Source organism: Phalacrocorax carbo, chromosome 7 (assembly GCF_963921805.1).
Source record: "Phalacrocorax carbo chromosome 7, bPhaCar2.1, whole genome shotgun sequence".
In the NCBI taxonomy this organism is placed as follows: Eukaryota; Metazoa; Chordata; class Aves; order Suliformes; family Phalacrocoracidae; genus Phalacrocorax; species Phalacrocorax carbo.
This window is the reverse complement of record NC_087519.1, coordinates 10894574-10919550: the sequence shown is the minus strand read 5'-3', so window position 1 is coordinate 10919550 and position 24977 is coordinate 10894574. Positions and strand designations below refer to the sequence as shown.

Below are 24977 nucleotides of genomic sequence, written 5' to 3'. Positions count from 1 at the left end.
ACTGATAATGCAGGTACACAAATAGGAAAATTAACGCTAACATATACAATTTTTCTTTTCAATTTTTTTAATTAATAAAAGCTGTGGGGAAGCAGTATTTATTATGTCATTTCATGAATGAAAAAATGTTGCTTCTTCACCAGGAGGTGATGTTGCTGTCCTGTAATTAAAGGCAAAATGCCTTTTTTGTTCTATGCAAAAAGGGGGGTTTTAGTAACGAAAACAGTTGTTGGAGGTAGTGTAAAAATGTATTTTAAATAGGCAAAAAGACATCGTGTTTTTTTGTGATGATGATATGCACAGATGAAAGGCCTAGGATTCCCATACTGGCTATTGATTCTTATTTCTAAGTAATTTAAGCCTATGCTGATGTAAAAACCAAGGAACATGTTTCTGAAAACACTGGTTCAGGTACTTGTGTAAGTGAATAATGTTTTGAGTTTGTTTTGGGGTTTTTTTGGTTTTTGGGGTTTTTTGTTTTTAAACTTGGCTCACTGTCATCTTTTTCTGAATAAACAATTGAAGGAACATGAAGTAATATATTTTTGTTAACTGGAATAAAATTTATCTCAAGGAATGTTGCGCAGGCACACTCATGCATGTGCATACACGAGTTTAGAATAACATGCATCTTAAAATTGACACGTATACTGCTTTTTATCCACAAGTACCACAACGATAGTCTTGTGTTTGCTAGCATACAAAAACCAGATTTTTCTTAAAGCTGCCTATATTTAAGTGCTTTTTGTGTTTTGTTGAATACTGTCAAACGCAAAGCTTTTCCCTTACCACTCCATTTGTAGTGCTTTAGTGTAATGCTCACAGGAGGCTAGGTGATTTCCTGAATGTTTTCAAATGCAGTTAGCTATGTGAATATCAAGTGTTCTACCAGATTAAGAGCATTTATTTCTTTAACTTGCCAAATGATGACGTTAAAAGCAGGAATCTAGAAATCATTTGTGTTGCCAGCTTACTATGAACTGAGTTCTTACATGACAGACTGCTGTGTACCTTGGTATTTCCATTTCTAAAATGCTTGTTCTCCCATACAGTGTTCTTCATGCCTTAATTATTTATAAAGCACTTACAGGATTCTTGACATGTAAACAATGTGATATGGGAAATGTAGGTGATTACACATTCATACTTCAGGATTTTTTTTTGTTTGTACCTTTCTGAAGCTAGGTGCCATACACTAGCATGAAGAGCTGGTATGAAGTAGTATAGCTAACCTCATTACAAGGTGTCTAACAAGCATTTTATTCCTTTAGGGCTTCAGTGAACAATTTAGGAGCTTTTAATAAGCAGCCTCTGTTAAGAGCAAAGAGCAGCTGCAAGCAGTGATGCCATTTTAAAGGCCCAGAATGGCTTTCTAGGACTGATGCCAACTAGCAAGCATTACCACCTTCTGTGAAAGCCCTAGGAACAGTCCTGCTGTTGCACCAGCCTTTTATTTCTGTGCAAACATTTGGTGGGCTAATTTCACTCTCTGAATCAGTAATGTGATTATTTAAAAAAAAAACAAAAACCACACACCAGCCAGCTTGAATTGAAGTGATTCCAGCTGCATGGGCTGTCATCTCAGCATGCTATGATCAGTGAACACAGGAGGGCAGTCTTTCTCAAGAATGTTGCTGAAATTAGCTGAAAAACTGAAAATAGTGAATGAAACAAAGAAAACTCATACCTTTGTCTTCAGTTTTGGAATACTTACAATTTTTATTGCTAACTGCCATCTTATAACCCCAATAAAACAACCTTGCATTTTTAACTAGTTTATAGTAGTCCAGCATTATTCAGGAACGGTATGTAATTGAATGGATTTTGCTACTGAATGATGTTTTATCTCTCTGAACTGTCGAGTTTACCTGACATCATTTTATCTATATTAATTTCCTACCCAATTAATGTTTTATGAATAGTTAAACTGTTGAAAAATTTAAATATGTTCAGGTTGTTTCTTTGAGCTAAAGACGTAAGAGTTAATCTGTTCTTTGACCTCTTTCAGTGCTGGAAACTGAAGCCATTTTCTTAACTCTGTTTTTGCTGTAGTGGACTTAGTCCCTTTGCAGTTACTGTTCTTTGCTGTGTGTGGTTCTGACAAGCCGGCTGAGTAATTTGTATTGCTTATTGGGCAGTGTAACTTAACATGGTGTGCAGCTAATGAACTAGTATCAAATGTAGTTAGAAGTGTATTTTGCTGATCATCTGATCAAATTCCTTTACCCTGTTTGCCTTACCATTTCTGCTGTTTTATTAGTGATTCCATTTCAGGGGATTTGACTTGACAAAGTTCATAGCAAAAGAAATAAGTGATTCATTACCTTCTTTTCAAATCAATACTGACATATCACTGTAGAGTCAAAAATATGACATGTCTTAAGCCAGAGGTATAGCACTGACATGTGTCTTTATTGACTCCTGCTAAGTTTTTTTGGGGAAGAATACTTTGAATGGTTAATAATTTTCTTATTAAAGCCTTTTTAGGTTGGGTGGTTTTTTAATTCACACTGAATAATTTAAATTGCTTTTTGAATAGCTATATTTTTTCTATTTTTCTGACTGTAGCTTCTTAAGACTATAAACGGAAATCATAAGTGTAGTAATTCTCTCTGAAGAAAACCACTTCTAAATTCTCTAGTGCTTCTGGAATGTTTTCTGCACTAATTTTCAGGAGTTTATTATGAGATCTTAAAAATGTGATTAGTCTTGCCACTGGAACACAAGGGTTTTTTTAAATCAAATTTAAAAATTGAGCTGCACAAGATTATTTAAGCTAAAGTCATAATATATTCATCTGGTCAAAAATGCCTTTAAGTTTGCTCTTGACTACTGTTGGATTATAATGTCAAAAAATTCAAATAATTAAGTTTTTAAGGAAAGGACAGAATGCAGTGGAACATTCTGTATCAGTTTTAAAGCAACTTTTAGTTATTATAATATCTGTAAAATATGAGATTTCATGTAAATGAAAATTAGATTTCTAAATAGTCTTCCAAATGTGACGCAAGCGCTCCTGATTCTTTGGGGTTTGTATGCAGACAGATACTTGCTGATGCTTGACGTTTCCCCAAATAGTACCAGAAGGAAAACTGCCCAGACTTGTTGGTGTTTGTTGTTGCTACTTATATGCTTGTGGGTAGCAGTGGGACTAACAAGAATCAAGACAATTTCATACCGTTGCTGCTTAAAGAAACTCACAGCGCAGCAGCAGGCACATGCTCTGCAGCTACTTAATAGAAAAGATTTAGAAATAGACTGGGGAGAGGGTTTGAGGTGCAGGCAGTCGTCTCTGTTTATCACCCCTGTTGTTGCTTCAGAAAGAAGTGATTTTTGGCCTTGGGACTTCAAATTTATTAGATGCCTATTATTACACTAATATACATTGATCAGAATTCAGGGCCAGTGTTACAGGAGACTGACTCCTTTTCCTTGTGAAAGGGTGGAGAATTGACTTATGTAGTCATTGCCTCTGGGCAGATGTTATTCAGCCTTTCAGTAACAAACTGTCTGTGGGTTTAAGTCCCAGACACTAGCTGGCTTATCTCCAAAATTTCCAAATCTTCTGTGTGAGTACTGGGTTGGGTGTGATTTTCAAGTCTCTTTAAAATGAGAGGATAGGGATTTTCCCCAGTATTTCAGTTACTTTCTTTAGTCAGCATCGATATATTATTTTTAGTCTCTCCCACTATGAAACTGAGTATGTCCATGTATAAATAAAGGGAGAACAGTTATCTACAGAAATAGCCATATTTATTACTTGGCTAATGAACCTCTTATTTATTTTCCAATACTGTAAGAGAGCAAGAGTGTTAAAGTAGTTAGTATCACCGAAGTACAATGGTAATAGAAGTCTTAAGGTGAAGTTTCCAGTTGATTGGCTGAGCTCACATTTGTAATGTTGCGTTTGGGATGTTTTCCAGCATACTGAGGTACATCACAGATGAGTTTGGGAAATTACCTCATGTTTTCATTTGAAAAGCCTGAAAACTATACCCTCCCTCAGTCTGCTTATAAAAATTACTTGGAGCATGCTTTTGTGTTTTGTGTTTTGTATTTTTTTTTTAATCCAGTGGCCTCTTTAAAACTAGAATGTCAGTGTTCTTTAGTAGGCGGCAGTTTATAGTATAGCTGTATGCTCTCTCCTTTCTTAGGATGCAGTTCTAATGAGAGTCATCTAACTTGCCTTGATTGGTTGAAAATCTCTACAGAGACGTTAGTATCCATTACTAAACGAGGATCTATGATAGATGAACCAAAGTGACTTTAGTTTTGTACTCAAAGTTGTCAGAATTCCATTTGTAAGACTATCGTGCCTGTTAGTGCTGCTGTGAAATATAGTATGAAGAAGTAGGAAACTTTGTTCCAGGGATGAACTTGGACACTGGGGCACTAGAGTAAATGGCTGAGAGATTCAGCAAGCATGCCCAACTTGAGGAATTAGTGTTTAAGGTTCCATTTTCAACAGAGGTGTAAATTACTTGATTTAACAAGGATCTGTATTTAGATTGTATAATTGAACCTTTTATCCCTCCATACAAAATGGTATTAGGCCTGTTTTCCTACTTCTGGATTAAACACGCTGGAGAATTCCCTTTGCAGAAGTTAGTAGAACTAACTGTAGAAGTCAAACTTTCAGAAAGCTGTTTTAAAGGAACACTTCCATTGTATAATATGGCTGTGGGTTTTCTAAAATTCAAACTGAGAACATGCACTGTGATTTCAGGAATTGATACCAAATAATCACTTTAACCACAAATGAGTTTGAAAATCTATGCCTTATTACATGTAAATTCATGTATAGCAATTCAGACATAAAAAGGACACCATAAATAAAATCCGTTTAGGAATGTGTGCAATTACCAATGCAGAAAAGTTTTATTCTTAAAGCATTTTAAGTTTTGCAGTGTTATTTATGGAAAATACATCTCTCATGCTACTGTGATGGTGTACTTGAATCAGATAGTGACATTTTTGAAAATAAGTGTATACTTTTAGTCAGCTGGCTATTCCTTTAGCTGTTCTGGTCAGGTAAAGTTCAATTTCTGTCAGATGAATTAAGCCTTTCAGCTTCATTGCAAAGGTAGTCAATTCATGCACTAAAAGGTAGATGTAAAATGTAGGTATTTGTCACAGTATCAAGTCATAGTATACTTCAGGGCAGATAACTAAAAAATGTAACTGGAATACTGTTTCATAGGTATCATTTAGGCTAGACTTACTTAAGTGTGGAACTGCAAGGACATTGAAGGGTGTAAAAACTTAGATTATATCATGAAACTGTTTGGATAATCTTTGTCATCTGTATCTTAAAGATATGTTTTAGATGTGTGTGCATCTCTTTGCCTAACATAGCTTCTGTCTTGCCAGGCCTCGTATATACTGCTGCTGCTTTATTATTTTGCATTCTCAATCAGGATGATGTGCTTTTCCTAACACATCCTTAACTCACACAAACTACCTGCCTAGCTGATACTGTTAATGATGCAAAATATTTTCATTTCTAATGTTTACCAGTGCTGAAATAAACCATGTGTAGCTTGGGGTGGGGGGAGAAGAAACTTGGATCTAGAAATTACAGTTATCCTCTCTGTGGCCTGTAGGAGGCAGTGAATGAGTGGTAGATGAAAGTAGCTTTTTTAGGCAGCGTAGGTTTTGTTGGTTAAATCTAGTTTGTCATTACTTTTGCATAGTTCTCGACTTCTGAGTAATTTCTCTTAAATATTACCTTTTTCAGCTTTAGTATATCAGGAAGTTATTCTCTGTGTATGTGGTTTTTAGCAATAGAAAATATATAATTCTCTTGAATTTGTAATGTTCTCTATTTCTGTATAAACCCTTTTGCAAGATTATGCCTTTACATGGCTTTGAATAAGGCTTTTCCCCATCTTTATACTTTAAACAAATATCCTGTGAATGAAACACTTCTGAAGAAAAAAATCGGTGGTTTTCTTTGTTTTTCATGGAGTTTGTTTCTCATGACATATGCACAACTGCCTAATAAGGATTATATTTGAAGTTGAATATTAAATGATCTCAATCTTCAGAGCATCTGAATTTGTGAAGGAATCATTATAATTAGGGTAGTTATAGAATTGTCATGTAATTTTCCATGTTTCTTTACTGGAAATGGAAATAGGGGCCAGGTAACTTGTTTTATCCTTTAAACTGTCGTCTTATTCCCATTTAATGTGAAGCCAGAGGGCACTGTTTTTCATACAATAAAAAAATGTGTAGCTGTTTCAATTTTGGGTGAAGGTCTCACATGGATTCACAGCACTGTCAGCATAGTGAAAACTTTGGATTATGGTTTTTAATGTGCATTTCTTCATGCAGAAAATCTACACATGTTTTGACTCTAAATTGAATTAATCTCAAGGAGTATTCTGAAAGCCAAAAATGTGCAATCAGCATGGTGCCGACTTATTAGCTCAAGTCGGAAATAATGTACTCGTTTCGGAGGCAGTGTAGTGTTAAGTAAAGCCACTGTCATGAAAACATCGGGGTTTTAGCTTCCTTTTTTTTTTTCCTTTGATACTTCCCGTGTCCTGAGAAAAGCTACTCTTTTCTATGAAACAGAGATGGGAGAATTCTTCTCTCTGAATGTTTCTTTAACTTTCATGGCAACACTAATTGCCTTCTGCACAGAGTAATAGCCAGGCTGTAGAAATGAGGCTGGACCTCCCTCCACTGTCTTTGGAGTGTTAACATGACTCTGAAATCTACCCTTTCACCTCTAAGTTCCCCGCCCCAAATCTTAGTGTTAACCTCCTGTTTTCTCTTTGGATTCCACCCTTCTCTCTGCCTTTGCATCTGCTATTCTACCTCAGCTTTTTATTTTGATTACCTTAGTTATCCCATGTCAATAAAGTAAGACTATATGAGAATATTTTAATTAACCACAACCTAAGCAAATGCAAAAGCTCCTTTCCTAACTGAGGTTGTTTATGCAATATAAACCACTAATCCATGAGGGCAATTTATTTGAATGTGTTTTAAATTCCTGCTAGAGCACTTCCTAATCTTAGCCAGGCCTCCTGTGTAATGGAGAGAGGAGCAGAATACACATTTTCACACCCGCATGTGAAGAAGTGTTTGTCTTATTGTGTAATAGACCTAGTGCCTGTAATAGACAGCATTCTTGCAATAAATACCATCTGTGGTTGTGAAATGCCTCTACTTCTACATTTGAACTAGCCACAAAAGCCTTTCATTACTTTGTATAGTTCTGTTTTGCTTCCATTGTCTGTTTACCAAAAATTTCTTCAAGGAGTTCAGAAAGAGCAAGGAGGGGATTGAAGTGAGGGCATGGGAGTTTGAGCAAGGAAGACTAGTTTGGAATCAATTCTGCACACGACTCCACTGAACATGAACATGGTTGCAGAGAATTGAAATCCTGTATAACAAATGGGAAGGTTACAAAGTCAAGAGGTTGTTAATAAAGGCTGTGTTTTAGTGAGTTATTTTCTAAATATTTTCCCGAGATTTTGATGTTGTTTCATGCTTCACATTAAATTGCAGAAGTGTTGTGAGGGTTCTTTGGCCTGTATCAGGCTGTGAGTCATGAAGTTGGCTTTGTCCGGCTTGTGAACTGTGGGGGGGAGTTAAGGCAGAGCTATATTTAGGAGTATCAGCTGATGTCCAACTGTGGAGCGCTGCTAAACAACAGTGTTAAAGGGGCAGCACTGGATAGTTAGGCTCAAACTTTAGATTGTTTGTAGTGTTTATCAACTTAGTAAATAATCGGAAAAGCTGATATTTGCTAGAAATATTCATCTGCAGAGGTTGCAGGCCAAGCAGCAGGAGTTTCAATTCCATTTGTACTTAACTAGTAATAGCTATTCTAATTTTATTGTCAAAACTGTACGAATTGAAAATAGCAAGTATAGATAAAATTTGTAGTTTCATCTTTCAGGTTTCAAAATCTGGATTTGTAAGAATTTCTTATTTGTAAAGAATTGTATAGTTCTAGTTATAGGTAGATAAGGGTAATGTTTGAGGGGCTGTTACCATTGAGGATTTTTTTGTCTTTAGAGGTAGAAGAGCTGCTGTCTTTACTTGATTGTATTTTGAAATTTTGGCATTGATACATGGAACCAAATTTAGGTACCTTTTAGCATCGAATTAAGAATAAAAGAAATATGGTTCTTTTCTAGCCTTTCTTGCTCCCTACAACCTAATTCTCTCCAGTGAAGTCTGTTATATATTTGGATAAAATTCAAGCCAGTGATTTTAAAAAAATTAGCCTCCATTTTCCAAGGTTTCTCTTCATAACTGCCACAGACTCCAGCTAGTGGTTTTGTGTTTGGTAACCTTCCTTTGTGCAGGCATGTTTTGGTAGGTAATTTGCCTAATTTGGTAGTGAGCATTGTTTCTGGGCCTGTTTGTGTGAAGACAGTGCGATCGCAAAAGGAAAATTGCAATGAATTTAAGGGCTCCAACTGAGACGTGAGTGAAAGCTTTTCCTAACAGAATGGAGAGATTTCTGTCATCGTAATGAATTTGAAGGAGGCAGGTTTTTCAAAGGCACTTGGTGTTGGTTTAAGCATGCTATTGTTGGCTTGAATGTAGGTAGATCTGACCCAAGACAACATACTGGTGGGGAAATACAAACCACACTTGGAATGTATGAATTATAAAGTTGTTTAAGTTAATGTATGGGGCATAAGTCAGTTTATCAGTTACTGTCATTTTAAGCTTCATTGGCTAAAGTATCATCATTGCCAACTTTGACAGAAGTCTGTTTTGGTGACTAATTGGATTTCTGAAATATAGTATTGAGCAACAAATATTCATTTAAATACTTGGTGTTTTCCAAGTGTCATGTTGAGATTTGTACAAGTCATGCTTTATGCAGTATTAAAGAACTGGGTCAACCATTGTGAATTGCATGACTGGGAACCCATTAATCTAAATGAAAATGCAAACCTGCTGGTAGGTCTTGTTACATCAGTTATTGCACTTACATGCCAGTAAAGACTTTCAAACTGATCATCCCCCTCTTTAGTCTGCTGGAGCTGTTGAGGACAAGGAAGTTGAAAGCACACGTAATGAATTCTAAAGACAGCCTACATGGTTCATTGATGCAAAGAGCTGTGTGTTGAGAAGCTTTCAAAATGGGACCTAAAAATCTATGGAATCCTGATGGTCACATTTTTTGGAGTTTTTCCACAAAAGACTAATTGTTTTTTGACACTTTCAAAAAGCAAGTTCTCTGAGCAGTGATACTAATAAAGCCTGGATTCCTGTGGACTGGTGTCCTTAAAATCCTCAGCTTCCCTCTAAGCTACGCCTATCCTGCAGTCGTGCGTGTCCCAGTTGGCCAGCCCGGATGCTCATGCTGGTCGCCAGGCAGCTGCTTCCAAGCGGGATATATAATGATCGTGTTTTGCCTGCCCTTTTTTTCAGTGAGCTCACCAATTTTGGTCTCTCTTCAGTACTTAGCCATTGATTTTACATAACTTGTGGAAACTTAATTATATCTGAATCCTCTCCTCTCTCTCACCAGTAAACTTAGTGGAAGTTGACAACATGTTTAATAGTTGTTGAGGGGACACTGTGAGATTACAGGAATTGTGTTTACTTTGGAAATGAGACTAAAAACATACTCCATTTTTAACAGATTCTTTTGCATACATAATCCCATCAGGAAGTATGACATACTTGTTGGAAGCGTTGCTTCTGAACCAACAAAAACTCATTTAAGTAATCAGCCATTTTTAGCAGAAATGCTTTTAATTTTTGGTAGAAAAGGTTCACCTCCCAGAACTCTTCCAAAGCATTTAAAGCTGATACCTAGCAGTGGCAAATGGCCTCATTGCTTTTGTTCAGAAAAGCAGCTGACATTCTGTGTTTTAAGGTTTTGCTTTGTCTTGAAGCAGCAGCCGAGTCACTGCTGTTGCTTGTGGGTGATACATGATACCGCATCTGTGGACCCTTCTGTTTAGTCAGCAAAACGTTAGCCAGACTGATCCAGTTTCTGAGGGTAGCGGTGGGGCATGGAGACAAATGAACTTGTTTCAGGACCGTGAGGTGTTAGCTCCACTTTCAATGTGGATGGGAGGGAAAAAAGGTTTCTTAACTAGTTTTATAAGATGCTGATTGTTAAACCTATGCTTCTGGTTGGCTTTGCATGCCATAGGAGTTTCACTGTGGTTAATATGTTGATTTGCTTTTTCTTGGACAACATGTCAGAAGCAGTGTCTCTCAGAAATGTATTAATGCTTTCTTAGTTGAGGGAGTGAAAATTGGGTGAGAAGGAAATTTGCCTTTTTATTAGCTTAGTTTTAATCTGGCTTTTTAGTATCCTGAATCGGCTCACCCAGAGTCTGACAAATGCTAGTGCTGCTGCTGGGAGGCCAGAAGTGGGAGCAAGCTTGCTCTTTGTGATGGCAGCTGGCTGCTAGATCGTCCTAGCTACGTTTGAGATGGCGTTCTTAGACTATCTTTTGGGTTGGGGTTGCTTTTCCTTTTATTCTCTAATGCAAATGAAGCACTGAGTGACTGGTGTTATTACTGTTGAGAAGGAAATTAAACACTAAGGGTTTTAGAGATGGGAGATGTTAAAGCTCCAAGCTCCCTTCCTGCTATCTTTTGTCAGTATGAGGCTCATGGCAGTTTTTAACAAGGGAGCAATTTTGAGGATGTTATCATTGCATGTACTGATCAGATGTAAATAAAATTAAATCTTTAGTTACTTTTTTGCAAGGGGCATTAAAATGAAGATTAATTCTATTTAATTTCTTTTCTCTGTTCTGGAATAGAGGAACATTTTAAAGCCCAATACAATTATGTGGTCTTCTGCACTAGTCTTAAGAGTTCTTGTGTCTTAGGAATGAACTGCATATTATTTTCCCATTTTCTTCTTGAATAGGAGCTAATAAAAGTTAATATTTTAGGAAGTCAAAGTTATATGGATTACAAATTACAGTAATAACTGTCAGTGATATATTAACTGAAGTAATCAGAAATTAGGGGGAAATGGCAGTCTTTTTTCCTTTCCTTTGGAGAAAAAGGGTTGGGGGGTGAGGAATAGCAGTCTTACTTCTTAGTTTTCTTTTTTTTTTTTCTATTTTAAATAGACATGATTTTGGTATCCTTAATTTACCAGATGCAGACTGCTGGAAATACTTAATGTGAAGCTGACTTGTAAAATTAATGATTTAAATATAGTTCTAATTTTGTGGAAAAATACGATATTTTTTTTTTTTATTGCTGTGACAAAAGCCTATTTTAACCTGAACGTCTAGCAGAATATTTTCTCCAGAATTTTATCATTTTGTATTTCTTAGGCACTTTTGTCCATGATTAATGTGTGTTTTTGAAATAACTTTCTGGAATTCCATCTTTACTTTTCCCTAAAAATTTGTCACTGTTCACGCTAATTTTTATTTCATGTGTTTGAGGCATATCTCCGCCTGATCTGAGATCAGTATTAATGGCCCAGTCATAGGTTTCCATGTAGTAGTAACTTCTTTTTTTTTTTTACTTGAATGCATTTTCTGTTTATTTTGGAATTTATGTTGCTATTAAATTGGAGTGCATGATAAATAACTCATCATCAGTAACTTCCTAGGCTGCTGATATAACAAGTGTATTTAACGCATTCCCTGTTCCCTCTCACGCCATCTGTTTGTACACCCATTATATCAAATAGTCCTAATCCAAGGCATTGGAAAGCTGCTTTCTTTTGTTAGAATCTTTCTTCTAATTAATTATTCCCCAAAATATTATTGCTTGTAACTATGAGCTATTCAAAGGTTTCTTTTAGCTTGAAGTCAAATTTTATATTATTCTTTATCTATCTTGAAAATTATTGTATTTAAAATAAACATCAACTTCTGCATAATGTAGACTGAAATGATCCATTATTCGTGGTACTTTGGAACACTTCAAGACATATTTCCCAAGGCAACAAAATAAGCAAGCAGAAATCACTTGTAGGCAGATGTAATTGGGGGGTTGCCTTTAAAGGAGAGCATTAGGCATTGGGTCAGGTCTTGGAAAATTGAATTTTAATTAGTTACTTGCATGTCTGCAAGTTAAGAGGATAAATGATCAATGACTTTGTAGGGTATTCCCCACCAGATATTGTACACATTTGGTAATTGGTATGCTGCTTCTACTTGTCGTGTCTGAAATATCCTAGTAACTGATTAGTCTGTCTTTGCATTTACCTGATGTATTGAATGATAACGGCCTCATATTCTTTTTTTTAACTGATGAAATTTAAATCAAGTATATTGGGATTCTACAGCTAAACAAATTCTAAAACCAGCACGAGGATGGACAAAATTTAATGAGCTTTTAAACTACCATTGTCTTTTGTAATTGGCAGTTCTAGCAGTAGATTCTAAATTCCCCATGTACCTAGGATATGTAATGCAGAACTTGTAGCAATATGTTCATGTAGCTTTTTCTAGGCAAACATGACAAAACCTCCAAGACTTGTACAGATTAAAATTAATTCCTTGCAAGATCAGTGCCTGAAGGCCTCATTAATTTTAACACCACTTATAATTGATTCTGGGAAGTAACAGCTGTTACTTATATTTTATAATCTTCAATTTAAGAAAACAGTATATACATGAAGTCTGCCCACTTTCAGGACACATTACTAAAAATGAATAAAATCTAAAATGGCATTTTCTCTTAATGGTTGGTAGGTTGTTAGACTATGGTATAGCTGGTCTGATTTATGAAGAAATCATTTCATGTTCTTGATCTATTAGCCGAGATTAGTTATTTTGCTCTGTTGTGGGAGGCATTTGGTCAAGAAATTAGAATAATTCAGTTTGCTATTGTGCTCAAAACCCTAATGAACTTTAGATTTTCATTCTCTTGCATCTTGCCTCAAGTATTCTCATAAAAATATAAAAATATTAAAATATTGTGTGGGGTTTTATGTCTTCCCAGTGTCTACTTAAAAATAAATATTGAACTTTACTACATTTTTAAATAGAAAGACTTTGGCTCCATCTCCTTTCCTCTAATGCTAAACACTTTTCATGTTCAATCTGGTAGAGCACAATCGACTCAATGCTTCCCCTCTCAGCCTCTGGCTGCTGTCTCCCCCTTTCCTGCTTTCTGAAGTTCTTTATATATTTCAATGTAGGTGAAATATTTTAAAAACATTTTAATAGAGTAAAGTGAGAAGTGAATTTTTTGAGTAATACTTGCGATATATAATCTATTCATGTTACAGACCTGAGAAAATAGGATCCTATTTTAATAGATTTCCAGAACTGAGCATGTGTGCTTAGCTAAAGTTATTAATGGTCGTCCTGCAGAAGAGTAGAGTTACGATATCTCTACTTATTTCTAATGTAACTACTGTGATACATTCAGTGAGCCAGAGAGGTTTATTTTTAAATATTTTTAATTTTCTCCTCTTTAACATCCAAAATATAAGCAATATAAATTCTGTCTTTGCTAGATGACTGCTGGAACAGAGATTTGTCTTGTTCTGCTACTTTGAGGGTAAAGAATCTTAGGTCTTTTAGTATCAAGCCTAACTCAAGCATTCTACCAAACACTTCAATATTTTCTTGGATTTAGTTGACACTTTTTCATGGATAAGATTTATTATCTATTTATAATTATGTACAAATCTGCTTTATGGTAGCCCCATCTTTTTCTGTCTTCTACAAGCCAGTTGTCAACATTATAGCTGAAGTCTTGAAGAGTTTCAATATAGGAATTACAAATGAGAGAACTTATTTTTTGTTAAATACTTTTCTTATTAAGCCAGTAGAAGCCATCAGTAGATGACTAGCATGTATTTATCTATGGGGGAAAGTAGGGATGCTTCCTAGAAATATCCAGAGCCACACCTGTGAGACATTTTTCATCTACGAAAAAATACATATTCTCTTTACAGAGCATAGTTAATGCTGTTTGGAAGCCTTTCTTTTTCCTTAGAGGACTGCTGGGCAATTTTTTTTTTCCTTGCATAGGATATTCCATATGAATTCAGCTGATCTGTTTTCCAGTACAATATGAAATGTCATGGATTTATTTACGAAAGCACGTTTACTACTACTAATAAAAAACCCAACAAGTTGGCATTTCAAAGGACTTTTACATTATCAAAGTAAATATGTTGAAGCAACCATTCCTAAATTCCATTTCTTTGGGACAACAACCGTGCTGAACAGCCTCTGAAGTTCTGCTAGTAATTTAAAAAAAAAAATTAAGTAAATTCAGATGTGTCGCTGTCAGGTCAAATTAAAATCATTTATTCAAAGTAATTATAAATCTAAAATTTGGTTTGTGTTTCAGAAACCCTTGAAGAGTTTTGTATGATGCTAAATGCTTTCCACATGCAGTAATGGAAGTATTGATTTGATGTACAGGCTAACTGAAGTGAGTTCCAGTGCCTATGCGGTCACATTTTACAAAGATCTGTCCACATATTTACTGTTGCTCTGTATCACCACTTTCAGGTGATGTCAAGTTAAGCTGGTGTATGGAAAGGAATTACAATATGTGGGCTCAGGCGAAATATATGTATACTGCTGAGTAGAGCCACTAACATTTCTATAAAACCTCAAAAGGTACAGGTTAGTGCCTTTATCAAGAATGCTACAGTTAAAAGATTAACTTAAATTAGAGTGAAGGTTTGGTTGTGTTTTTTTGTGAAGCTACAAGTGCTTTGATTTCATAGTATGTAAAGAGGAGTGGGGGTTACAGATCTAAGCATGAACTTTCTATGTTTCTGTTAAAATTAAGTTTAACCATAAATATTTAAAAATCAGGGTCATTTACTTTAGTTTTTCATGACAAATTATTTAATTTTGTAGCATAAGAAAAATATTATCTGAAATGCTTTAATCTTCTGTATTTATTTGCCTCATTAAACAACTTAAGGAAATCAATATTTCATTTTGACTACACCTATTTATAAATGCAGAAGTCAGATTTGAATGTTAACTGACTTTGATTTAATTCTGTTTACTTTAAGGTAAATTTGTATTTTAGCAAGAAAAGTCCTGACTCAGCTTTGGTGTCTGCTTTTTCACAAAGACTGTGTGCAGGTCAATCTCTATTCATTCACTTCATCATTTTAAAGACATTACTGTTTAATGTACAGGGGTTTTTATAGTTTCCTTGAAATTGTTTTTAGTCTAGTCTGACAAGAGAATAGGAAAGTTCATAATTACAATTGTCAACTTAATCAACAGTTAGGAAATGAATGTTATCATGCAGTCTAAATACTTAATCAAATATACAGTATTTTCTTCCAAAGAATCTCAACAGAAGATAAATGATGCTTGTTTACTCATTATATAGGTTTGCAACACTCTTTGAAACTATAACCATGCAATAGGAGATTTTAGTGGAACATGCTGTTAGATCATGTTATTGCTTTCCTTGCAGTTGTTCTAAAAGTAGACAGTTTTGTTCTTTGAACTGCTAGTATTTTGCCTACAAGAACTTAATGGGGTGCCGCAGCACTTTTCCCATCTTTTACTACTCAGTGATTCAGTAATAAAGCATTGAGGTGCTTGTGTCAAAAGTCGCTTATTGCATTTAATGTCCTATCACATGATTGTGTCCCTTGGGGAGAGGAAATTTTGTTACAACAGTATTAATAATGTGGCTGAGTTAACCTTCCGATTAGATGAGAGTAATGCACAATTCGCCCTCAAACTGTTGTGACCCTTAGGTAAAGTTCTACAATAAAAGTATAACTTAACACCTTTGTATCAAGGAACTGAATTAATGTTTCTGCTTGTTAATCTCTAGCACATATTTACGTAGAACTTGTTTCTTTGAAACTCATGAAGAAACTGGGACAGAGGCTTCTGCAGTCTATTGGATACTGGTGATTTTTAGACATTCGGCTCAAAAAAAAAAAAAACACATTAAGAAGGAGGAAATGAAATACAAAAGAAAATGTTGAATTAACTTTTTTGTAAGATGATGGGAAAGTACTGAGAACAGCTGAAATCATGCATATACTTCACAATATTCTGTTTTCTATACATGCAATTTTACTTGCCTCAGAAGCAAGTAAGATCAATTGAGGGGGAAGTGCACAATTACAGATGAGAAGAGGAGGCTCACCGGCAATCTGTGCTAACATGTGGTCTATATTATGGAAAAATTTGATGAAATCTCAACTAGAATGTGGTCCGGGTCTTGATTTACATTCCCTTCCTTTCCAGAAACAATTTCTAATGTAGAAAGGTCAAGTTCTGCCCTCAGGTGTCTCTGCGCAGTGCCCATGAGACTCAAGAGAAACATGCTTAAAATCTGAGGCAACAAATGGATAATACAAGGTATTCTTAAGCCATAGTAGCTACTTGTCCAAAGTCCCTACAGTTACCATAATTTAATCCCAGTAATTTGTAAAACATTTTAAGATTCCTCAAATATAAAAGGAATACTATTGTAACTGAGTTTAATCCTACCAAAAGCCAGTTTTCCCTTGCAAAATCCCTCCTCTTTTTTTTTTTTTATTAGGGGTAGTAATGGGAGGATGAAGGCTGATATTTAAAGTGTACATGGAAACAGTGAACCAATATTAGTCACTCTAATAAGTAACAGTGTGCTAATGGTATAATCTTTTCTAGGCTTATGCTAGACATTGGGGAAAGGAGAATTCTGTGGATAAATCTAAAGGAGAATGATGATTGTTATGGAGTTATTTTCATTAATTTTTTATTATTTTAATATCACTTGGCAAATATATTTTGCCTTTCTGTTTCAGTTGGCTTTTAGCCTGTTTACTTTAAAGGGAAACTGGAAACATCTAAGAGCCAATCGTACTTTTAAGATGGATTTGTGAATTTATTTTCTCATATGTGTTTTTTTTAAAGCATCTTCTAAAAATATTTCTTTTCAAATGTCTCTCATTACAGAGGAAAAAAAATATTTGTATTACTACCAAACGAAAATTATGGAGGCCTTAGTCTGTTTGTACACTCCCTTTGAAACAAAAGGCACGTGCTCATTTTGAGATTTCAGGTTGTGTAGATCTACGAAAGTTTACATCACACCTTTTACATGACTTACCAACAAGCTTGCATGGTCTTTTGTCACTGATACAAAGTGCAGTGCATGGAGCATTTAAACCAGGAGGCTTTGCATATTGTAAAGTCTTAATCTTTCTAAACAAACACTGTTGATAAGAAATTATATATTTCAGTGGAGACAGAGCCTTGCTAGGAAGATTAACGTTTGCTTTTTGCTTTACTTAGTTCCTTACAGTGTTAGTCCAAAGCTTGACATGTCTCCATTCCAAAGCAGCCAAGGATTCTTAAGTGGTGGTATCATCAGTGAGGGAAGATAAAGATCCACTGAACTAATGTGCTGAGGCTAGTAACAATGTGGCAGAAGTTAAAATTTAAACAGTTTTCATTCTTCTTTGTTTGATTTTCACACTGCAAACTAAATTATTTCCTTATCTGATTGAAAAAGTTATGCATGGTAGTGGTGTCTGCTTTATTTTTTGCATCTTGAAAGAACATTAAATGCTAAATCTTTCTACATCAAAGGAAGCTAATTATATATATATATCTTGAAATTGATCTATTATGTGTTCAGATCTTTATAGCTGAATTCAGCTGGAAGAGTGTACTACAGGGGCTGCAAAATTAGCGTCTAAGGTGTAGTGGTTACCGGCAAGACAAAGAGGTGGAAAAGTAAATGGAGGCTTGTCTTAAATCTCCTATTCCTTTTGAAAATTTCAGTCAAGATGTTCTTATCTATTTTTACCATTTAGTTTCTATCATGTGGTAAAAACACCGGTGATACAAGTAGGCATATAGTTGATTTAGTATTCTTATCTTCTAGGGCAAGTAATAGAAAGGGCTCAACAAAAGAAGGACCTTTGTAAATCTAATATTTCTCCATCTGTGTAATAATTCTCCCTGATGTACACCGTAATTTGGTCTATTTTTAAATGACAAATAACCAAAGTCAGAAGGTATTTCTTGACATTGCCTCACAGGCTTTTAATGAGTTTCCTTGTCTATTAAGAGGTAGACTGATTTTCCATCTATAGATTGACACTGTTGAGATAACAACTATAATACTTTGAAATACGTTTATTGTTGGTCACTGTGAATGATTTATCAGAGTAATCTGAGTATAGTCTATGTAAAAAGTAAACAACTGGTTACATTTCTATAAATGTGGACAATACTCTTACTATATGCTAGCAAAAATCAGTTTGATAAACAATTACGTGTAGGGTTGGCTTCTTGAGGACAAGAGAGATAATCTGTGATCTTTTTACAATCTTTTACAAATCTTAATATTTGAAGTCTTGCCTGTTTCTTTTAAAGATGGTATCAAGTTCATAAAACTAATGCTGGTCTGTGAGTTTCTGTCTGAGTGGTAAGCTTTGTAAAATTACCTTTCAGTGAAGTCCTTGGCACTTAGAGACAAAGCCCTGAGGAGTGGTATTTTTCAGTGTTTGTTATTCAAATCCAGTTGAGTTCAGGCACTGTGTTTCCTTAGTGACCAGTAGTATGTGGGAATGCTTTTTCAAAACACAAATACTATTCTGGAGTAGGAGCAAAGCATTTAGATGACAAATTTAGGAAAAAAAAAAATCTAGTCTCATACTTACTATCAAATCTCATATGGTATCCCTTGGTAGGCTTGACTTTTCAGCATGAGTAGCTTGACTTTTCAGCATGGGGAGCTTGCTTTGCAGTTCTTTACACTATAATCCCCTTAATCACAACAAGAGTGAAACATACTTATAGTAGTAACTATTTCATAGATATGGCTTAGCCTTATATTATAAAAACTGTAAAGGTGATTTGACTCCACTGGGAGGAAAAGGCTTTGCTACCAAGTACAATGTTAGAAGTAGTGTTATACAGTATATAGCAAAGTATGTGATAGTTGTAATAAGGAGTTTTTAATAAACTCTTGTACCTTTGAAGTTTACAGATTTCCCCGAACACTCAGAATTCAGCATTTTCTTTTGTATAGAAATTAGGTGACACAGCACAGGCAGAGTTTATAAAAAGCAGCAGATGCCTGATCAAGTTAATACGTTTAATAATTCCCATAGACATTTTTAACTCCATCTTCTCTGAATAAATAAATAAATGAAAGCAATGTACAACAACCTGCCTGCTGGTGTGCATGTTTATTTGTGTGACAGACTGCATACTGTGTAGACTAGGTTGTTCTTTGAGAGATGACTATTCAAAAATCCTTGCAATGCTTTTTAGTATTTTATTCTTTAAGCTAACCTAAAACAGAAGAGCAGTAGTTTGTCTCACCTTCCTTGCTTAAGCAGTTTTTCTTACCCTTGTTTCCTTTCTTTTTGAAAATTGTAGTATAAAAAGAAACGTGAAGTAAAGCGTATGTGTTATAACGATGTCTTTCTTCAAGGACCGAACAGAGCTAAAACAATATTAAAATAGAGGTGTATTTATAAGCTTAATTTTGCAGTGGCTTTTCTAAGTCCATTCAAGTAATTAACATTAATATACATTTGAGATCTGTGATCTCAGTTAGTATGTGCAAATTTCAGTGGGATGAATAATAAGTTTAATATTGATGTATCAGCAGAATTAGTAGAATTCTTCCATTGACATGTCATGTGGTACTTTGGAATTAGTTACGTTACATCTTTGTCTAATATTATTCAGAAAATACATTAGTAGTTACTTACTCATACCCACATTATGCAAAAAAAATCCAAGAACCTTTAATCTTTATGAAGTTTTTTTGCCAACATTTGTTACTAAGAATTTGTAAATCAGATTCATCAGGGCTGGACCTGCTCCATGCTAGCTCACACAGTGAAGCAATTAAAACACTCAGGTTGTAAGCCTAACAGATTTCCACGAAAACTGACAGATTTTTTTTTTTAGTGTATTATTGTTGCCAGACACTAGTATAATTCATGTACTTTTACCTTCAAACGTGAAACAAAAGAGCAGAGAGCTTTAAGTTTTCTTTATGGTAGTAAGAGTACTGTAATGCGTGTCAAGAAAAGAGCGAGCTGTCTGAAGTAAGATTTGGTAACTTGATTTCTCTGGTTCACATTACGCTGTGAAAAGAAGCTGTTCACCTCCCACTCTAAATCATTTTCCTTTTACCAGCTGCAGAAGATCAGAATAAAATGGACCCTTCCCTTTTCTCAGTCCCTGGTGGTGATGAGGATCCAGCATTTGTTTTTCATTCAAACCACATGTTGAATAAGTGAAAAAGAGGAAATACATGCTGGTCATAGGTCAGGTGCAACACAGAGTTTATACAGATTTATTTTCTTTGTAGCATCTGCTATCCTGCATTTAAAGCTGTTGAATGTTGCTCTGCTTCCAGTTATTTTGAGGCAGGTTTTCTTAAATAGCGACATTTCGCATTTTGGCATATCCAGACATTCAGCCTTCAGAGCTGTAGAAACAGCCTGATTCTGCAGATGATAACTCTGCAGCAGACTGGCTCTTCAGAATTTAAACTCCTTTATGATCTCATAGGGTGGAAGCTGACCCTCTTTGTTTCTGGCCTCAAATAAAGAAAACTAAGCCAAAAAAGAACCTGGAAAAATATTAGGGTGATAATGCGGAGCTGCAGTTAAGAACTTCTCTGCTTATTGCTACTTGGGCATGTAGGAGAGAAGGAGGAGGAAGGAGCACAAATATATGGCAATCTACACATGGAAATGTAATTTTTAAACAGGTATAGAATTGTTCACATTGGAAAAGATCTTTTAAGATCAAGCCCAACCGTTAATGTAGCACTGCCAAGTCTACCACTAAACCATGTCCCTAAGCACTACGTCTACACATCTTTTAAATACCTCTAGGGATGGTGACTCAACCACCTCTCTGGGCAGCCTGTTCCAATGCTTGACAAACCTTTCAGTGAAGAAATTTTTCCTAATATCCAAACCTCCCCCTGGTGCAACTTGAGGCCATTTCTTCTTGTCCTACCACTTGTTACTTGAGAGGAGAGACCAACACCCACCTCGCTACAGCCTCCTTTTAGGTAGTTGTAGAGAGCAATAAGGTCTCCCCTGAGCTTCCTTTTATCCAGGCTAAACAAACCCAGTTCCCTCAGCTGCTTCTCATAAGATTTGTGCTCTAGACCCTTCACCAGCTTCAGTGCCATTCTCAGGACACGCTCCAGCACCTCAATGTCCTTCTTGTAGTGAGGGGCCCAAAACTGGACACAGGATTTGAGGTTCAGCCTCACCAGTGCTGAGCACAGGGGCACAATCACTGCCCTGCTCCTGCTGGCCACACTTCCTGATACAAGCCAGGATGCTGTTGGCCTTCTTGGCCCCCTGGGCACACTGCTGGCTCATGTCCAGCCGGCTGTCAACCAACACCCCCAGGTCCTTCTCTGCCAGGCAGCTCTCCAGCTGCTCTTCCCCAAGCCTGTAGCGTTGTGTGGGGTTGTGACTGAAGTGCAGGTCCTGACACTTGGCCTTGTTAAACCCCATACAGCTGGCCTCAGCCCAACGATCCCGCCTGTCCAGATCCTTCTGTTGACTCTTCCTGCCCTCAAGCTGATCACGGGCTAAATGTTTTAATTTTCTTGTAATAAGTTGCATGTACATTTAATTTATATTCCATTAGAAGTACTGCAGTGCTCATTGCTTATGATTCAGGGAGAATCAGGAAAAGTGACTGTATATATCAGTATCAGCTTTATTTGTTGTCTTTATAACTCAACCACTTCTGGTAGTGTTTTTATAGCTCTGACTAAATTATGAATGATGGCCTGTTGGTTATGAATTTGAAGGCAATAATTTCAAGTTGTCTTAAACATGCCAGCCAGCCAGCCAAGTCTAAATATGCATTTACAGCAGCTATTTTGCAGATTTATAGCTAATACTTTTTTCTATATTTTTTTCATCACTACAGTTTAAGCTCAGTTTTCTCCAACTTGCCAGTATTATAAAATATATTAGGATTAGAATTAATAGCTTGCTATATAATAAATTAAATTTTACAATATTCAAGTTGCAGAAAAGGGGGAACCCAAGTGGGTGGTGGGTGGGAGGGAGAAAAATTCTTCACACCTAAGAGTAATTAAGCACTGGAAGAGCTTGCCAGCAGAGCTGTGGAGTCTCCATTATTAAAGGTTTTTAAAACTTTACTGGACAGGGCCTTGAGCAACTTGATCTAACTTTGAAGTTAGCCCTGCTTTGAGCTGGAGGTTGAACTAGATGACCTTTGGAGTGCTCTTGCAATCTAAATTTTTCTAAATCTAAACCATCAAAAATAAGTCTGAGCTGTATAAAGGATTGGACATACTAAAAGGGAAAAAAGCCCTCATGTCCTTTCTGTTCTTCAGTTATAAACATGTCTTTTTAAAATACAGAGGGAATGCAGTGGGAACTGTGAGACTGAATATCAAATGTCACACTAGAGATTTGAGTACCCAGGTTTTGCACAAATATTTTAACAGATAATTTATATGAACAGTGAGGAATTTTTGAATCTGATTTTTGTAATTAGAATAATTTCAGCTTTTTTTAGCTTGATGATAATTTCTTTAGTCTCATTTAATATGACAGTGCATGATTTTTTTGTTGCTTTCTTGGTTTTTTTTTTCCAATTTCTTTTAGGAATAGGAGGCCTGCAAGATTTTGTGCTAAAGTCTGCAACACTGTCTACGTCCCCAGCTTGTCCACCATTTACACCTCTCAACTTTGAAGCTACACCGATTGTGCGGGTAGCTGTTGAACCAAAACATCCAAGTAAGTTTGAAGGAGAATGGGGATGGTAATGCAAATTCAGTGTGGTAGCAATGCAGCGTCCCACCCTTAGTGATTTTGCTAGTTTATAATCTATCCACTGAATCAGAGAATGACCAAGTATAAAATAAATGTATAAAATATATTTATAAATATATTAAAAAAATATAAAATATATTAAATAAAATAAATAGGCCTAGAGGGCCATACTTTATTTTTCTTGTCAATTCTTCTAGTTGGCTAGCTCATGTCTCAGTAGGTGAGGAAATACAGAAGACCTTGTTGTGCCCTTTATGGTCAGACTTAGCTATTCCGCAAGTAAGATACTACATGATACTAAAGATTCAGTATTTCTTTATTTTGAAGGTAAATATATCTTTGGGGTTTTCACTTCTCCTGTAATTCTTTTATGATATGTCATTAAGTTTGTGGTACAGATTTGCAGTACTGCTTCTAATGGGTCATTGTTTTTTTGCCCCCAACCAGAGAGTAGTACACCTCTGGCTATATTTGAATTTCAGCCCCATTTCCATTTGTTGTTGTAGTGTTAGTAGAACCAAAATAACTGGCTTTCTGTTCAGTTACAAAGTACTCTAACACTAAGATTACATGTTTTTTAGAAAGTGATTGGACAGCTTGGTAGCTATTTGTCCCACGTGTCAGAATAACAGATAATTATATATTGTACGTCCTGCATTTGTTAAAGCAGTTTTGAAAGTATTGGTAATTACTGCTTCTACTGAGTGTAGTATTAAGTTGAAAATGTTAAAGGAATGTCATTCTAGAATTACTGACCGATTTTTCGTAAGATTTTTTTCCTTAAGGAAGTGAAGTTGTATCATTCTTACACCATTGCTTAATTTCTCCTCCCTGTTAACTTCTGAATCTATGGTTTGAACTAAATATATTAGAAGGACAGAAGCCTCAAATGTAGCTACACTTGCAAAAGTTTTCTGAAAATCAGCTGCTGCTTGCAATAACAGGGAGACAAGCAAAATTTGGCCACTGTAGGCTCAGCTTGAAAGCAGTCAATTGTCCAGTGAGCTGCATATAGTCTTGAGGTGGCCCTAGCACATTGTCTCACGTGAGTGCCCTAGATTTCCACAGCAAACCTACCTCAAAACTGCATTTGCCTGTTTGGAGAAATTACTAAAATAAATAAAAATTACTTCCCTATCTATATTTTACAAAATTACTGTGTGCCCTCACATTCACGTCAAAATCTTCGCATATGTTTACATTAAGCTCTAAAAGAAAAAAAAATATGCATCCCTCTCAGTGGGCTTAAATGCAGAAGACAAAGTTGGAAGTCTTTGTTCAACTGTGTTGGTCATGTGAACTAACACTGTGTTTTTTCCACTTTTCATTGACTTTTATGTCTGGTTTTCAAGGATACTTTTCTATTATACTCGAACAAGTTTAGCATTAAGGACACAATATCATATTTCTTTTAATAATCTCCAAGTGAATGACAAGTTTAACATCGCTCTTTCTTCTGAATATGAACGTGCATTCCTAGAAAGCCTGTGGGTATTCTTTACCCCATATATAAAACAAGCAAAAGGGATCATAATGAATTTTTAAAATCATATTAATTACGAAAGGCTGCTGACATGAGGTGTTTATGCATAGCTTTGATGTAATCTAGCCAAATTTGACTCAGCTCTGGTTGTTCATACTCCATTAACTTGAAGGCAACTTTTTTTAACACCCGCAATTTAGAGACAGCTGTGTTTTGTTTCACTGAAAAGCTCTCACATTCCTGATTTTTCTCCTTTTCAGGTTGTAATATCATTAAAACTTTTCAGTGGCTTCCAGCTACTTTAAATCCTGGCTGTGCTTCGTTCACTTTTATGCCTTCTAAGTAGTACATATGGAATGATCTTGCTTTTGTTTTAGTAAAGTTACCATGTTATTATTTATGTCTTTGGAGCATTTTAGGCAATAGTAATTTACAGGTTGCTGCACTTAGCCGTCAAAGATTTCAAAGTAGTAAATTATTTACTGAAAGATTACTTTAAATACTTGTAATAAATAAGAGAGGTTGTATCTCTTGATAATTTGTGAAAATGAGGAGTGAAATCCTGAAATTTTTGATTGCTTCATATTGATAACATTCAGGTTTTTTTATTGGTAGTGAGTTGTTTATGAGCTGTATCTGTAGTTAATTGTATATGGGAAGCAAGATAACATAGTCATAGTCAGTAGCTAGCTTGGGATACTAAGCCTGTTGTAAAATGATGTAAAACAAAAATGTGCCATCCATTCAAATGTGTACCTTTGTTATGATGGTATA

At 35.6% G+C, this 24977-nt stretch overlaps 1 protein-coding gene across 1 annotated transcript in view; it reads left to right on the top strand.

Moving 5' to 3' along the window:
• EFL1 (elongation factor like GTPase 1) overlaps positions 1 to 24977 on the top strand; it is an 82447-nt gene that overhangs the window by 31504 nt on the left and 25966 nt on the right. Inside the window, exon 16 of the mRNA XM_064456288.1 lies at positions 22553 to 22684. Within this exon, the coding sequence (XP_064312358.1) occupies positions 22553 to 22684 (132 nt within the window). The remainder of the gene's footprint in view (positions 1 to 22552; positions 22685 to 24977) is intronic.